Below are 16,079 nucleotides of genomic sequence, written 5' to 3' on the forward strand. Positions count from 1 at the left end.
ATAAGGTCTGTGCATATAATGCTGTGTATTGCGATAGAGTGAAGATGAAAAGAAAGACCTCAGTTAGATACAACTTTATGTTCTAAATCTTTTACTCCTCTGATGGTGATTTGGCATTTCAGTACTTATGGGTTAATTTTTTTTCCTCTCACTTCTCCATTTCCCTTTTCTATAGGAATATCTTTTCACCAGCTTTGGTGAATAGTTTTGTGATTCTAAGACTGGAGCCTTTTCCCTGAATGGTCTGAATGGATTGATGTCTTTTTTTCAGAATTCTTTTTAATTTCATTTCATCAGTTAATCTGAGCTATTAAAACAATTTTGAAAAGCAAAGAGCATTTTGTTATTCCCAGAATAGCAGAGGGAAAGAGAAACTGGCTGTATATTTTCTTACACTTTTCACAGACTTAAATTTGTTTTTGCTATTATTCTTCATTTTTTTTAAGAAAAATTTTTTTTTACATTTATTTATTTTTGAGAGACTGAGAGAGACAGTGCATAAGTGGGGGAGGGGCAGAGAGGGAGGGAGACACAGAATCCGAAGCAGGCTCCAGGCTCCGAGCTGTCAGCAGAGCCTGATGCGGGGCTCGAACCCACAAACCGTGAGATCATGACCTGAACCAAAGTCAGACACCCAACCGACTGAGCCACCCAGACACCCCTTTTTTTCTGTTTTAATACACAAGTTTGGCAAGATTTTTTCCCCTTAGTTCCTACTCACCTTGAATTTAATTTGTTCTCTGTACCTCTACCACTCACTCTGGCCCTGGATCTCGATTTTTTCTAAACAGAAGAGGGGTTCCTCAGTCTTCAATCTCAGCAGCTAAATACAAGGAACATTGTTTTTCTCTCCTCGGAATTGATAGCTAACCTGATTTATATCTTCCCTCTAGAAGTGGAGTGGATCAACTCTAAAACCATTTGTTTAACATATTTAGCCATGCACACTGGATAACTGATCCAAAAGGTACCATGTATTTTTTGTGGCTATTAATGTATAGTGATAAATTTGCATTTGGAAAGACTCTGTTCTTTCCAATATTTTACATTTGGGCAATTTTTTTTCTTAAGTTTACTCATTTTCTTAAATTATTTCATTCACCTAATAGAAATATTGATCAAGTTTGAAGCACACTTAATGTTTGATTTTGTTAGTATTCTAGAATGGCATACATGTAGGGTAAGGACTATTTAGGCAAAATTTATGAGTATGCTCTTTTGTTTACTGGAATTCTGGATACCCTTCTTGTGAAGATAAATTGCATTTGTTGTAACCCTTATTGGCATACACTCAACTTTTTAAGTAGTTAGACATTTTTTTGTCATTAGTTGCCAATCAGTATCATTGTATTTCGCTACTCTTTAGCTCATTAATATTATTCATTAATTTTTTTGATTTTTATAGTGATTCTATTAAAATAATTTAAAAATTGTTTAAAAATCTTGAATGAGTAAATGTAAGTATCCCAGTAGTTTGGAATAGGCCATCAGAAGAGTAATGGGGCAGGAAAGGAAGGAAATTAGAAAATGACAAAAGAGGTTTATGGTGGGAAGAGAGAAGAGTTTATGCCAGAAGTTGGTCTCCTGTGTTTCCCTGGGGAGACTCTTTGACCCTTGAGAATGTAGAAGGGCAGCTCATCAGGAATTGCTCTAGACTGTTCTGTTGTGCCCCGGTGTGCTTCCATCTCGCCCCTTGTGGCTCTGGTTTAGCGCCCACCGCACAGTCTGTAGAGGCTGTCTGTTGATGTAGCCTGATTCTCAAGCCAGTTCTAGCTATTATTACAAACTGAACAATTTTTAGGGTAATATATCCGTGTTTTTCAGATTGGGTCGCCATAAATTATTTCCCTCGAATGCCTGAGCAAACCAGGAAAAAAAAAAAAAACCAAACAGGTTTTGGGGCTCACAAAACTGAAAACCATGGACCTGGTTGCCATCACTGCAGACGTTTCGTAGGTGGTAGAACCCCTTGCTGAGGGAACAGTGGCTTAGTGAGAATTACTGAACCTAATCCTACCTTTATTGCTATTTCTCCTGCTGCTCCGCACACCGCCTTATTCCCGAATTCGTCCCATCCGGGGCCTGTGGCGGTCAGCCCCGCCCTTCTCGCGCTGTCGCTCAGCACAGGGAAGGACTGGAGCTGAATAGAACAGATCTTGCTTTGAGACTCCTCATTCTAGTCTCAAAAGAAATTTTGTCCAGGGTTGAAAAGCAAGACTTTAATTTCATCTATTCTTTTCTTTAAAATTCTAAAGTTGTGGTCAAAATGCAAACTCCTTTGTTTACCTGGATCATTATGCTGCTTCACACTTGCTTCCTGAACTTTCCTCTCCCTGCTCCCTGCTTTTGTCCCATCCTTTCTTCATTCTGTCATTCTTCATTCTGTCATAAACAAATTCTTGTGAGGCTTCATCATTTTCACAGAACACTCTGTTTTTTTTGTTTTTTGTTTTTTGATACACATTTTAGGCTTATGTAGCTCTGGTCACGATTCATGTAGATAGTATTCTTGTAGCTTTTACAAAATTTACTGTAATAATAACCTCAGTTATTTATTGAGCACTTATTCAGAGTTATTTAGCAAGTAAGCCGTAGAGTTGAGATTTCAGAGAGATTTCATCTCTCTCTGACTCTGATGTTGATGCTCTTCCCTGTGCAAAAATAGATACAGTTTTTAAAAGGTGGAAAATATATTTATTAGGCTTTATTTATTTGATCTTTAGAAGAACAGAGATAAATCTTTTTTCCCAGTGAATAGAACACAGATGTCTTCAGCCTTCTCACATGTGTTGAACTCTCGAGCCAGTTAGTGTGTATCACCAAAAACTGGAGTAAATAATTGACATAGCTTCCCGCTGGTAAACCCTGAAGTTTACAATAGATCTGTGCAGTACTTATGATGTGCTGGGAGAGTATGTGAGAGTGGTAACTCTTTCTTCAGCACAAAGGGTTTGAAAAACTATACTTTGCTTGAGTCTTTCACCTGTATCCTGGGAGTTCATCACATTGGCTTGGCCATTTTGGATTTGGATGGGTACTATATGAAGGGAGTCAGCAAAATTTAGTGTACCACGGTAAGTGGTATAAAGCTTGTGTGTAACAGTTTTATAAAGAGTAAGCTGTTACTGTATTCATAATAATAATTATAAAATAATAGAGTTCATCTCTTTATTGAATCTTTACCAAGTTTTAGAGTAGAGAATGCAGTAAGTCCCAGTGAGATGCTCATAGTCTTGCAAGGGGAATTATAAACAAATCAACAGAGTAACATGTTAATATTATGAAAAGATAAGCTCAGAGGAAAGACTCATAATCCAGTTGGGGGGAAGGATTGTTGGGAGTAAGTAGCATTTGTCTACTAAGGCTTGGCTGTCCACCCTGAGTGACAGGAACCTATTTCAATTGCTTCACTACAGTCCTAGTAAGTAACAAATGTTTTTGTGTTCTAATAGATGGGAATAGTGCTAAAAAGAAGTAAACTTGCATTGCTGCAGGAGAATCAAGATGCTGGTTGGACTCAGGTTCTTGGACTTCATAGGTTAAGCCTTTGTTTCAGAGTATCTTTTGTAGCCCTTATGTTGACAGATTTTGACTTTTTTTTTTTTTAATTTATTTATTGAGAGAGAGAAAGAGAGCGAATGAGAACCAGCAGGGGAGGGGCAGAGAGGGGGACTGAGGATCTGAAGCGGGCTTTGTGCTGACAGCAGCGAGCCCGATATGGGGCTCGGACTCATGAACTGTGAGATCGTGGCCTGAGCCAAAGTCAGCACCCCTAGATCGTGACTTTTATCTGGGTGAGTTAGGTACGAGTGATGATATTAATGGAAAACAGGGAGAGAGTCCATGCAGTTGATGTGAACGATGCTTCTGGAGTTCAGCATTCATTATGCAGAGACACTGGAAACACGAAACTATTAACAAGTCATATACCAAATATAGTGGTGTCATTTTGTGTACTCATCACTGGCTGAGCCCTTGAACAGCTGCTCCTTTCTCACTCATCCTGCAATAGTCAAGGGACCTCGGGTCAGCCAGGTAGGACAGGGCTCTGCCTCTCTTACTGCTGTTCTAGGAAATGAAATGGCCAAGCCAGTATGTTTAAAATAGATTATATGGTAACATATAGTGTAGAGCCAGCTTATAATTTTAGCTAAAACATTGTCTGAGAAGAAGCTAGTGTTACTGTTGCCCTATACAACTGTAGCCTCTTTTACCAAACCGTGAATTCAGCTCATCTGGGGCTTTCTTCATGTAATTCACTACTTTATTAGTTTTCATAATATGCTTTGTGTAATTGAGTATTTTCTCTATAAAATCTAATGATTAAAGATAGTTGTGGAAGTGCCTATTCTGATTTACTTCTACCCAGTTGTGAGTTGATTAAATACTTCAGCTTTCATTGTCAATATGAAAATCCATCTGGCTAGAAATCTGTGAGTATTAAGTTTTGTTCATGTGTGGAATATAGTAAAATTGCTAAATTGCTGAAGTGATTTTCATTTCAAACATTTCCCATATGTTATGTTTATATATTTCCATCTCATTTTTGGCCTTAATTTTTGTCTGAAGAAGTTTTATCATTTTTCTATTTGTACATCCTATGATAAAATAGGAAAGATAAGTTTTGTTTCTCCTACAATTTGCTCTTTGCCACAATAGTAGGTATTGGACAGATTTTGTTAAATGGATCAGTCAATGAAAGATAAGTGGGAAGATGACAGTTAATGTGATTGGTCTTGACACAATCCACAGCTGTCCTCACAGCTTCACTCAACTGTGAGCTCCTGGAGAAAAGACCCTGAATATATGTTTGTTCCACGGGGCCTAACATAGAGCTTGGCATAAAAAAAATACTAGTAAGTGTTTGTGGAATGAATAAGCAGTTGAAAGGCTGCTTTTATGCTGTTGGAGGCAGTGGCCTTCATTATGTTTAGCTTCTAGCTGTTAAAGAGAGTCAACAATCAAAATTCCTCACTGAAGAAAACAGTGCTATCGCTGTCACTGTAGGATGTTCTCAGTCATGAGGTGGCATGTCACCCACAGAGGAGTGACAGGGAGGTTGCTTCTCAGAATATATCAACATGGCACTAGGAGTGAGCACCCCTGGAGTGCTTTCACAGGGGCCGTGGGTCCTTGGTGATCCTGCCCTCAAAACACCGGCCTACAGCGTGTGTATCAGATACCATAAAGCATGGCCAGATCACGGGCCCCTCACAGTTAGAGTTTTTAGGGTTGAAGGATGGGAAGTCTGGCCCAGTTTGACTAGGATGAGAGAAGCAATGGGAATATCAGCTTTTTTTTGTTTTGTTTTGTTTTGTTACCTCTTAATTCCCTTTACCTATTTTGCCCATTTCTCCCCATCCCCACAACTGCCAGTTTGTTCACTGTGTTTATGAGTCAATTTATATTCTCTTCAGATTCCACACACGAGTGAAATCGTGTAGTATTTGTCTTTCTGTCTGACTTACTCCACGTAGCATAATACCCGTGCATGTTGCCATGTGAATGACGACATCTCATTCTTTTGTTTGGCTGAGTAATATTCCATCATACGTATGCACCACATCTTTTTTCTCCATTCGTGCATCAGCGGACACTGGGTTGCCTCCATATCCTGGCTGTCATAAATCATGTTGCAGTGAACATATGGGGCTCCTATATCCCTTCAAATTAGTGTTTTTCTCTTCTTTCATTGCTTACTTTCATTTTCCGGTAAATACTTAGTAGTGGGATTACTGGAATGTGTGCTTTGTCTATTTTTAACTTTTTGAGGAAACTTCGTACTGTCTTCCACGGTGGTAGGACCAGTTTGCATTTCCACCAACAGTGGAAACAGCTCCTAATAACATTTATTATTTCTTGTCTTTTTTTTCTAGCCATTTTAACAGGTGTGAGGTGAGAGATCTTATTCTGGTTTTGATTTACATTTCCCTGATGATGAATGATAATTGAGCATTTTTTTCATGTGTCTATTGGCCATCTTTTTGTCTTCTTTGGGAAGATGTCTATTCGTGTCCTCTGCCCATTTTTAAATTAGACTATTTGGTTTTGGTGTTGGGTTGTGTAATTTCCTTATATATTTTGGATATTAGCTCCTTTTTGGACATGCCATTTACAAATAACTTCTCCCATTCAGTAGGTTGTCTTTTCATTTTACGGATGGTGTCCTTTGCTGTGCAAAAAGTCTTTTATCTTGGGGTAGTCCCAATAGTTTCCTTTTGTTCTTGCATCCCTTGCCTGAGGAGACCTGTCCATAAATAGTTGGGATCGTATGAAGGGAGGCAGTGGGAATGTCTGCTTTGAGAGTAGTGAGGCACAGCTGTGTCAGGATACTGGTCTGGTAGGTCACCTCTGCCTGAAGCAGAGTTATGTTTGGGCTTCTGTCTTAAATGTACTGTGCAGATAGTTTCATCCAACTCCCACATATTGTGAAAGTAAACATTTAGTTCAGATATCTAGCGTGAATCTGTGTTCAGCCGTAAAAATGAATGAAGTGCGGATACATACTACAACATGGATGTACCTTGAGAACCTTCTGCTCCTCCAGAGAAGCCAGACACGAGGGGTTACGTGTTGTATGAACTCATTTATACGAAATATCCAGAATAGGTAAATCCACTGAGGCAGAAAGTGGATTGGTAGCGGACAGGGCTGAGGGGATGGGGAGTGGGAAATCACTGCTTAACGGGTAAGTGGTTTTATTTTGGATCGACACAAATGTTTTGAAACTAAATGGAAGTGACAACACTGTGGACGTACAAAGTGCCACTGAATGTTCATTTTAAAATGGTTAATTTTCCATTATGTGAATTTTAGCTCAACAACAAAAAATGGCATCACGAGTCCCATCTTTTTACCAAAACCCCAAGACAAGCAAAAATGCAGATAATTAGAATGGATATCCTGTACTTCAGTTAAACTAACCCACTGTTTTCCTGAATAAGTTTCGTTTTTTTTTTTTTTTTTTTTTTTTTTTTTACCGGTGTACTTTTTTTCATTCTGTGTTTGCTGACTGGAATGTCTTCCTCCACCCATTTGCCATATCCAGATTTTATCCAGTCTTGAACGTATGGCACCCAGTGTAGTACTTCCTTTATACCTCTTGAACCCCCTTTGTCTTTCTCGAGGCCATATTCAAAATGACCTCTTCACCCTTTGAAGACCCCTCCACTTTTATCTATACCTCTTTTTGGGCAGCTGTTATATTTGAACTTGGGTTATAGTCACTCACATCTGTTTCTTAGCTCTCTACCTGCTTGAGTTGTGCGGCCAGTAATGTATGGTTTCTCTTCCCCCTCACAGTGTAAGTGCACAGTGTTCATTGACTAAATAGCAGAAGAGACCACACCTTTGAGAGGCTGCAGGAATACTAGTACTAAGCTAATTTTCCTATAGCTTAGCCATTCTAATTAGGGTGCAGTGATTTAAAAGAATAATTCATTCCTGGAGCGCCTGGGTGGCTCAGTCAGTCGGGCATCCGACTGCGGTTCAGGTCATGATCTCATGGCTTGTGGGTTCGAACCCCACATCAGGCTCTGTGCTGACAGCTTGGAGCCTGGAACCTGCTTCGGATTCTGTGTCTCTCTCTCTCTGTGACCCTCCCCCGTTCGTGCTCTGTCTCCCTCTGTCTCAAAAATAAATAAACATTAAAAAAAAAAAAAAGTAATTGATTCACTTATTCAGCATTTAGCTACCGTGACAGGTGAGTACTGTGATAGGTCTGGGAGTACAAAGATGACTCTGACAGAGTTCTGGCTGCGGAAGAACACATCTTCGTCTTGTGTTTAAAATCAAATTCACAAGAGACATCCATTATTAAAGCCATCTGCACGGAACAGTCTAGTCCCGAAATGTCTGAAAACTGACCCTCATGGACTGGTGCAGCTTGTTCACGGTGCTCTTCCTCATCATTAACTCTGATGAAGACAAGCCCACCTTGAATTCTCAATGTACTTATACTAGTGAGACGGTTTCGTTTGAAAAAATTTTGGAGATTTCTTGTTAAATTTCACTGTGATCTGTATGTACTTCAATTCCCCCAAGGCCGAATCATCCTTGTTGTTTGTGGGACTTAAAGTGTTACTCCACCCTCCCCTTGTGTACTCCACGATGTCAGCAGGGAAGCACACATGTCCCCATACGAAGGTGCTGTGGGAGCACGTACAGCTGATGATTTCGAGGCCCTAAAAACGTCTGAAGTGCCCTATAAGTGACCAAAGAACCTATAAATGTCTGAAGTGCCCTTAAGTGACCAAGGAATCCGAGTTGATTAGTTTCAGTAATCTATACCTTCTGGTATTCTGAATCTTTGAAAGTTAATTATGAGAAAGTAAACTGAGACAATTTATTTCTTCTGTTAATATATAAATAGGCTTTTAGGGTGACTTTTTGGGTAAAGTTTAAAGAATTATATCTTCTGTTTTCAGTGACTGCTGTGAGTGATTTATCATAGTAGTAGAGATCAGGAAATTCTTTTAGGCCTTGGAAAGAAGTATCAATTTTAATACTCTTAAGGCTTAGCCACTGAGAAATTGTTGATAAAGTATATATTAAATGAGAAAGCACATTTTGACTTAAATATAGCATTACTTTTTTTAGGCTTAAGATTTCACATAGCCAAATGATATTTTTGCTGGTCTTTTCCCATACTGCTGTAATTCTGAAGATGCAGTAATTAGCAGTGAGCCCAGAGGGGGTCTGGCAGTGTGTTCATCTCAGCTGTTGTATGATAGTGGAGAGAGATTGATGTGTCGTCACCTTCTCAAAGGTGGGCATGACATTATGTTCCATGAAATTAGAATATGAATGGAGGCAGCTTGAGAATCGCATGGTTATATTTTTTTCTGTAGTAAATTAGTCCTAGGAAGTTAGAACCGGGGATAACATGGAGGTTGCAGAGTCTAATCTCAGAACCGTGGAGCCTAAGGCCTGGAGGGGTCACTCCACTTACAAGTTACAGGAGTAGGACTTGTACCCAGACTTGTGCGTATTCACCACAGCATAGCCGTTCTCCTCCCGGAGTGTAAGTGTGTGTATGTGAGTGTGCACAGAACGAAGGTTCGTGTGTCTTGCTCTCATCATATTAATTGCACACTCGCTCTCTTCTGCATGCTCTTTTCTTCATTAAATTGAGTTACAGTGGTTCCAGGTGCACATTTTAAGTGTAAGAGCAAGGTTATTAAGAGGAATAGATTACAGCTAGGTAGAATACGACTAAGAGATCGAAGGAAAGCATCGCTTCCATAGTTTGTTATTTCAAAAAATCCATAGTTGTTAGTGATGCTCTTATAATTTTCTTACATTGTTGACTCAAGAAGTCCTGTGCATATTTTTCATGTTTAGCCAGGCTATGACGACCTTAATCCTGACTGGAGGCTCTCTCCTGAGAAGAGAAAAAAAATCAAAGGTGAGTTGTATGAAATATGATAATTGAAACCTTATGAGACAGTAATTATATAGTAAAGGTGCTCCTTGATGATATATGTAGGGGATGAAAACAAATCTTTTTCTTTTTACCCTCCACGGTTCTCTGGCTGGAGCCCTGTAAAATTAGATTGACAGAAGACAGATTAACAGGAGAAAAACAAAACCGAAGTTACCAGCATGTACGTTGGGAGTAGTACCCAGAAATGAGTGACTCCGAGGGTTGGTTGGAAGTTGGTTTTCCGCAGCGTCTTATCATGGGAGCAATAAAATTATTAAGTGCCAAGACAAAAAGAACTTTGAGTTTCACTCATTTCTGCATCTTAAAATATTTCTTATGTCAAACTGGTCAATTTTGAGCTGGCAGTCCTGCTCTCCTTCAAATCTTTAAGAGGAAATCAGCATTGGGGCATTTGGGTGGCTCAGTCGTTGGGTGTCCGACTCTTGGTTTTAGTTCAGATCATGACCTCATGGTTCTTGGGTCCGAGCCCCGAGTTGGGCTCTCAGCTGACAGCATGGAGCCTGCTTAGGATTCTCCTTCTCCCTCTCTCTCTCTGCCCCTCCCCCCTCAAAATAAACTTTAGAAGTGAAAACTATTATATGTCTGTCTTAAATTTTTTTTTAAGTGTATGATTCTCTCCTATTGTTAGTCTGAAAAGGGATACGTGAACATTTTTCAAAACCTTTTAGAACATTTATGATACGTATGCTTCATACACACTGACATTTCAACCTGTTCTGTTGACATGTGTTGGTAGACTTCATTTTTTGAGAGGGAAGACCTAAAAATATTTACTGCTCCTGCATCCTTAGAATTTTGAACTTTGACAAATTGTCGGAACTCAGGTACCATTTTGTAAAAATTTGGGTGACGACTTCTAATTTATTTTTTCTTATTGAACACATTTAGGGCCCAAATATGGTTTTTAAATTGATCATTGGACTAAATGTATTGTAGTTAATGCACATTGATGATGCGCTTGTGTTGATTTACTTTCCCCATTAGATAAAGAGTCCTTTTACCCACTGATTGATGTAAATTGGTGGGCAGCCGGTGCAGTGACTTTGGCTCGCTGTTCTGGTGCTTTGACGGTTTCGTCGGTGAAAACTTTGAAGAATTTACTGGGAAAATCCTGTGAGTGGTTTGAACCATCACCTCAAGTCACTGCTACCCATGATGGAGGATTTTTAAGTTTGGAGGTAATGCTTTCCCTTTTGGAGCAGCTAGTGTGTTGGAAAGAAAACCTGTATTTCACCAAAAATCCAAACACCTGATTTAGTTTTTAGTGATTTTTGTCCATTATTTTTATTGAAGTATGGATAAACGTTTGATTTTTAAATTTTAGCTAGCCCATCATCTAATCTTGTTTTTAAAAACATAACCCTGTGACTGGAATCAGAGATTCAGTGAGGATAATAAGAAAGATCTATTGTTGAGTCAATTAACAAATTTGCGCTGTAAAAGAATGGAGAAAATGGAGTCATTTTGCTCTTTGTAAAAGCATTTTTTCTTCACGGACATGACATATTTTGTTCTTTTTCTTAGATTGGACATCTTAAAATGTAAAAGATTTCTAGTTAGATATGGTCTTTAACAAACTATTTCCCTGAAGTTTGGGAACTTAAAAATTCTGGTTCTTTTAGTAAAGAAAGCTTGTTTGTCATGACAGAAGACTTGAAAATTGAGGCTAGTCCCATAAAGTTCTGTTTTTATCATGAACAATTCTTATTCTAAGTCTTTCAAGTGTAATGACCTTCAATAGCTTTCATTTCAGTGCAGATTCACAAGTATTTTTTTTTTTTTTAAATCTCAAAGTTTGTTACTGAGTCTACAGATGTGATTTAAAAAGAACCATGGCTTAAAATCTAAGCCAACTCTGTTAAGTCTGGAATGAAAGTTATCTTCAACAGTCAGGCTTTCGGACTCAGAACTTTATGAAGCTGTTACACATTTTTTTTTCCCCAAAGGGAGGGAGGGCAGGAAAGCTAGTCTCAGTAAAGCAAATAAATACCTTCATGTTCATTTTCTAAATAGATGAAAAACTCCTGTTTATTCTGCAGCAGGTACAAAAATACCAAAGTGAAGATATTGACATTCTTTTTGTTTCCCTAAAATAATTGCCAGGCATATATTTGGGAGATCATATTAATGAGCTGTTTTTAAAACAGGCTTTGGTTTTGGAGATTTGGAGCCAATAAGACAGAGGATCTTTCTGGAAGTGTTGATGTATATACTGTCTGTATTGGGTTCTCTTGAAGCTTACTCTTAATCACATGGCTCGTGTCATGCATTGAACCAGAGCAGAATTAAAAATATTTTTCTCACTCTAAAGCTTGTCTTCAGCTCCTCACTACTGATTTAACATTTCCTTTTTCAATTTAGTGTGAGATTAAACTTGCTCCCAAACGATCTCGTTTGGAGACTAGGGGTGGAGACGAAGATGAAGGTGAAGAGGATTCTGATTCCGATCAGGAAATATCCGCGAAGGCTCGCTACTTCGGCTACATAAAGCAGGGCCTGTACCTGGTGACGGAGATGGAGCGATTTGCGCCTCCCCGGAAACGCCCGCGAACCATTACTAAAAACTACCGCCTCGTGAGTTTGCGCTCCACGACTCCAGAAGAGCTTTATCAGAGAAAGGTGAGGGAGCGTCCTATCGCTGTCAGAGTGCATAGGCATCCAGCTTTTATTTTATTGGAATGAGAAAAACAAATTTTTTTAACACAGAAATTTAAAGAGGGATCGTCCTATCATTGACCTGTTAGAGATATTGGTATTATAGAGCTTCTGAAAATAATGCTGGTTTTTGTGCCTGAGGAATCAAAATAAAAACAGTGGATGAAAGATGAATTCACTGAGACCGTTGGTCCACTTTGTGGATTAGCTGGGTCTTTGCTGCCCTTCACGTGGCCTTCAGCACTCACCTTATCTGTGTTCAGTGCAGCTGTCTCCTCAGACTGCAGATGGTGAGGGAAGAAATGCAGACTTGCTTTCTAATCAGGCATCTGCTTGGGAAGCAGATTTGGTCCACTCTGAGCGTTCTAGTTGTTTGTGCCGGGTGCTGTAGTGTCCGGGGTGGGCTCTGACCAGGAGTCAGGCTGTCGGTTCTCCTTGTCTTGGTTTCGCCATCATTTTACTCCATAAATATGGGCATTTCAGCTGTCTCTCAGCTGTCTGTTAAAGAGTGGAAAGAAGCGCTTGATCTGTCTGCCACTCAAGGTTTTGGGCTCCTGGTGCCACAGTGCCTATGAGAATAGTTGGGAATGCATAACATGCTGTAAGGGTTAAGGTGATCGCATCATGATAGTGACACCGTGGGCGCTTCAGTAATGTCACGTTCCTGTTCCCATTTCCTTGTCCCAAGATTGAAAGTGAAGAATATGAGGAAGCCTTGTCTCTGGCTCAGACGTACGGCCTGGACACTGACCTAGTGTATCAGAGACAGTGGAGGAAGTCCGCGGTCAACATTGCTTCCATTCAGAGTTACTTGGTATGTTTACATATATTCGTAACGTGGTAAAATTCAAATTATGGGATATTTTTTGGTTATGGGCCTTTTTTGGGGAGCATTATATATTGCTGACCTTTCTAAAGTTTATTCAACCTGGAGGAGTTACCCGGTTGTATTGGCCCTGCAGCTGGACCTTGGTGCTGAAGATGTGTGAACAAATATTCACTGATAAGCCAGCTAACTATCTGGTTTTTTGGTCTAATCCTTTCTCTTCCTCTACCTCACTTACCTTTCTTCACCTACATCATTCAGGGTCTCATCAGGAACCAGAAACCACCTAGTAATTTGGACAGGGAAAGTTTTAATATGGAGCATTTTTAAAAAATTTATTTTGGGAGAGAGAGAGAAAGCATGTGCATGCAAGCAGGGGAGGGGCAGAGAGAGGGGGAGAGAATCCCAAACAGGTTCCACACTGTCAGCACAGAGCCTGACGTGGGGCTCCATCCACTGAGATCATGACCTGAGCTGAAATCAAGAGTCAGACGCTTAACCAACTGAGCCACCCAGGCACCCCTGGAACATTATTTTCTAGTGAGATTTCCTATAAAGGGGTAAAGAGAACATTAAGGACTACCCTAGGGCTGAAGGAGCATACCCAAGGAGGGAACAGACTTGGAAGGGAGCTGGGATTCAGACCTCACTGAAGAGTGGTTGCAGCACATCGGCAGGAAGAGTTCTCTGCGGTGTCTTGGGCCAGGGTTGGTTCTTAGATGCCAAGGTTGGCAGGTAGGAAAAGGTAGGATGGATGAGCAAAGTGATGCCTGCCGCTAGGTGCAACAGTAAGCGGAGGTTAGGGGTCGGAAGACCTCAGATAAGGACCCATGGCCATGACTGAAAAGAAAAAGGTCCTGCTACGCAGGTGGAGATAGTCTGGAAAGACACCTCCCCTTCTGCTGGGTGCCTGAGAGATTCACTGGGAAGGAATCTGCCCATAGGAGTACAGCTGACATTCAGGGGAAGTTGTGTTCAGCAGAGCAAGGCGGGGAGTAAGCACTCTGGAGGGCTCCTACATGCATTGGCTGCTAAGCCACAGGAGCAAGAAGTTTAGAACCTGAGCCTGTTAGGACTAGAAACCAGAGCCTTTCCTCCACAGTGGCCCTCTAGCGCCCTCTCCCGATGAAGCTTGATATTCTGTCCATTAAAAAATGGAACTCCTGTCTATCCCAGAGATAGCCGTGAAGAGAACTTTTGAAGCTGAGAGGCGATGTAACAAGCCTGCCAAATTCTCCCTTTGTGTTTAAATTTTCCAATTGGAATTGCTTCTCGGCCTTTTGGCTAAGATCAAGTGTAAAATTTCCAACTGGATTCCTCCTGCTTCCTGCTGCCTGAGTTAACGTGTGTTGTATCCTGTGTATTTGTACCATTGGCACCTTTGTGAGGGAGAGGTTGGGTTTCTGGCATGCTTTCGAGAGGCGTGTGGTTCTTCATGTGACGTTTAGAAAAGAGAATACCTTTGCCTGTAGGAAGATCTAAGAAATGTTGGGAAAATGTTGTAATTGTTTTCCTTACAATTTACGTACACGAGTAATTAAGAATAAAAATCTGAAAAAGTTGTAAGTAAGAAGTTGATGCTTCAATAAAACTGGAAGATAAACTGTTAGTACAAGACGCCAGAGAAGAGAGAGCGTGAGAGATCATGAAATACAGAGAAAAAGTTGCTTGTATATTCTTTAGAATATCAGAACACCAAAGCTATATTATCTTTCTTCTTTTGTGATCAAGACAGTGAGTTGTGAGTTTATGTATACCCGCTTAGGGCTTTTTCTGGAACACAGTAGAGGACAGTTTTGGTCTCTGAAGGAGCTGACAGGTGTTAAGAGAGAGCAGGTACATTTTTTTATTGGGAGAAATACTTAATTCAGTGAAATAAATAGGCAGTTAAGAGTCAAAGCACTTGGCGAGGGGAGGTGAAAGGGGTACAGGAGAGACATAGATATGACCTTCCCTTTTAGGGAGCTTATAATCTTTCTGAGAAGGTAAGCCTCATGTCTAAAATATAAATAACTAGGGATGCCTGGGTGGCTCAGTCGGTTAAGTGTCCAACTTCGGCTCAGGTCATGATCTCACAGTTCATGAGTTTGAGCCCCGTGTCGGTCTCTGTGCTGACAGCTCGGGGCCTGGAGCCTGCTTCGCCCGGGCCCAGAGCCTGCTTCGGATTCTGTGTCTCCCTTTCTCTCTGCCCCTTCCCCGCTTGTGCTGTGTGTCTGTCTGTCTGTCTGTCTGTCTCAAAAATAAATAAACATTTAAAAAAATTAAAAAAATAAATATAAATAACTATGCAGGAAGATTCCAGATAAATGCTGTGGGAACCCAGTGAAAGTAGCAATCATTTTAGACCTAGTGGTTATGGAAGGCCCTTTGTAGTGAAGATGTTTTGAGCAGGTTTGAGAGAATTCAGAGCAGGCCTCCTGGAGTTAAAAGATTGGAAGGCATTCTTCATGGGACAAATGGTATGAGCAAATGAGAAGAAAATGAGCATGACCCGTGGCATTGACTAAATCTGTCCTAATCATTGCTTCGTGTCTAGTTTAGTACCTGGTCCCCAGTAGGTGCCCACTAGCTATTTCTTGGATGAGTAAATGAGCTCTGTAAGTAAACCAATCTGCTGGATCTGGTATTCAACAGTAGTGAACTTGGGGAAATATGATTAGAAAGATACATTGATTTGGGTTCCAGAGGATGTTGAAGACTTGTGATGACTTAAGCTTTTTATCTGTAGGGTAACAGGAAGTGTTGTGGATTTTTGACTGTGGAGGTGCTGAGGGAGGTGGTGTAGAAGACGAGTTGGTGTGGAAGGGGAGTGATGGTGGGGAAACCCTCTAAGGGCAAGAGACCCTTCTGGTGTCACAGATGTTATGTGTTGATGACATAGACTGGTATGGAGGCCATAGACCTGGAGAAGAGGAAGTGAGTTAGGAGACATTTGAAGGAAGAATTGATAGAATGAAATATGTAAAGAGAATAAAGGGTAAAAGTCAAATGTCACTTAAAATTTATAACCACAGTGACTCTAAGAGGAGGGAAAGTCAGGGATTTTGAGTGGAGTCAGAGGAAGCAGTTGGGTGGGAGGAATAGGCCCTTGGTCTTTCCAAAGAATAGCATATTATGACTTTGATGATTAAATTATCATCCGCACTTTGTGAT

The 16,079-nt window shown here is 40.4% G+C and overlaps 1 protein-coding gene across 2 annotated transcripts in view; it reads left to right on the forward strand.

Moving 5' to 3' along the window:
- NBAS (NBAS subunit of NRZ tethering complex) overlaps nt 1-16,079 on the forward strand; it is a 339,195-nt gene that overhangs the window by 71,143 nt on the left and 251,973 nt on the right. For both annotated transcript variants that reach the window (XM_043604496.1, XM_043604497.1), the window contains 4 exons: nt 9,343-9,406; nt 10,430-10,623; nt 11,807-12,064; nt 12,789-12,914. In XM_043604496.1, the coding sequence (XP_043460431.1) occupies nt 9,343-9,406; nt 10,430-10,623; nt 11,807-12,064; nt 12,789-12,914 (642 nt within the window). The remainder of the gene's footprint in view (nt 1-9,342; nt 9,407-10,429; nt 10,624-11,806; nt 12,065-12,788; nt 12,915-16,079) is intronic.

This window comes from Prionailurus bengalensis, chromosome A3 (assembly GCF_016509475.1).
Source record: "Prionailurus bengalensis isolate Pbe53 chromosome A3, Fcat_Pben_1.1_paternal_pri, whole genome shotgun sequence".
NCBI classification, from domain to species: domain Eukaryota; kingdom Metazoa; phylum Chordata; class Mammalia; order Carnivora; family Felidae; genus Prionailurus; species Prionailurus bengalensis.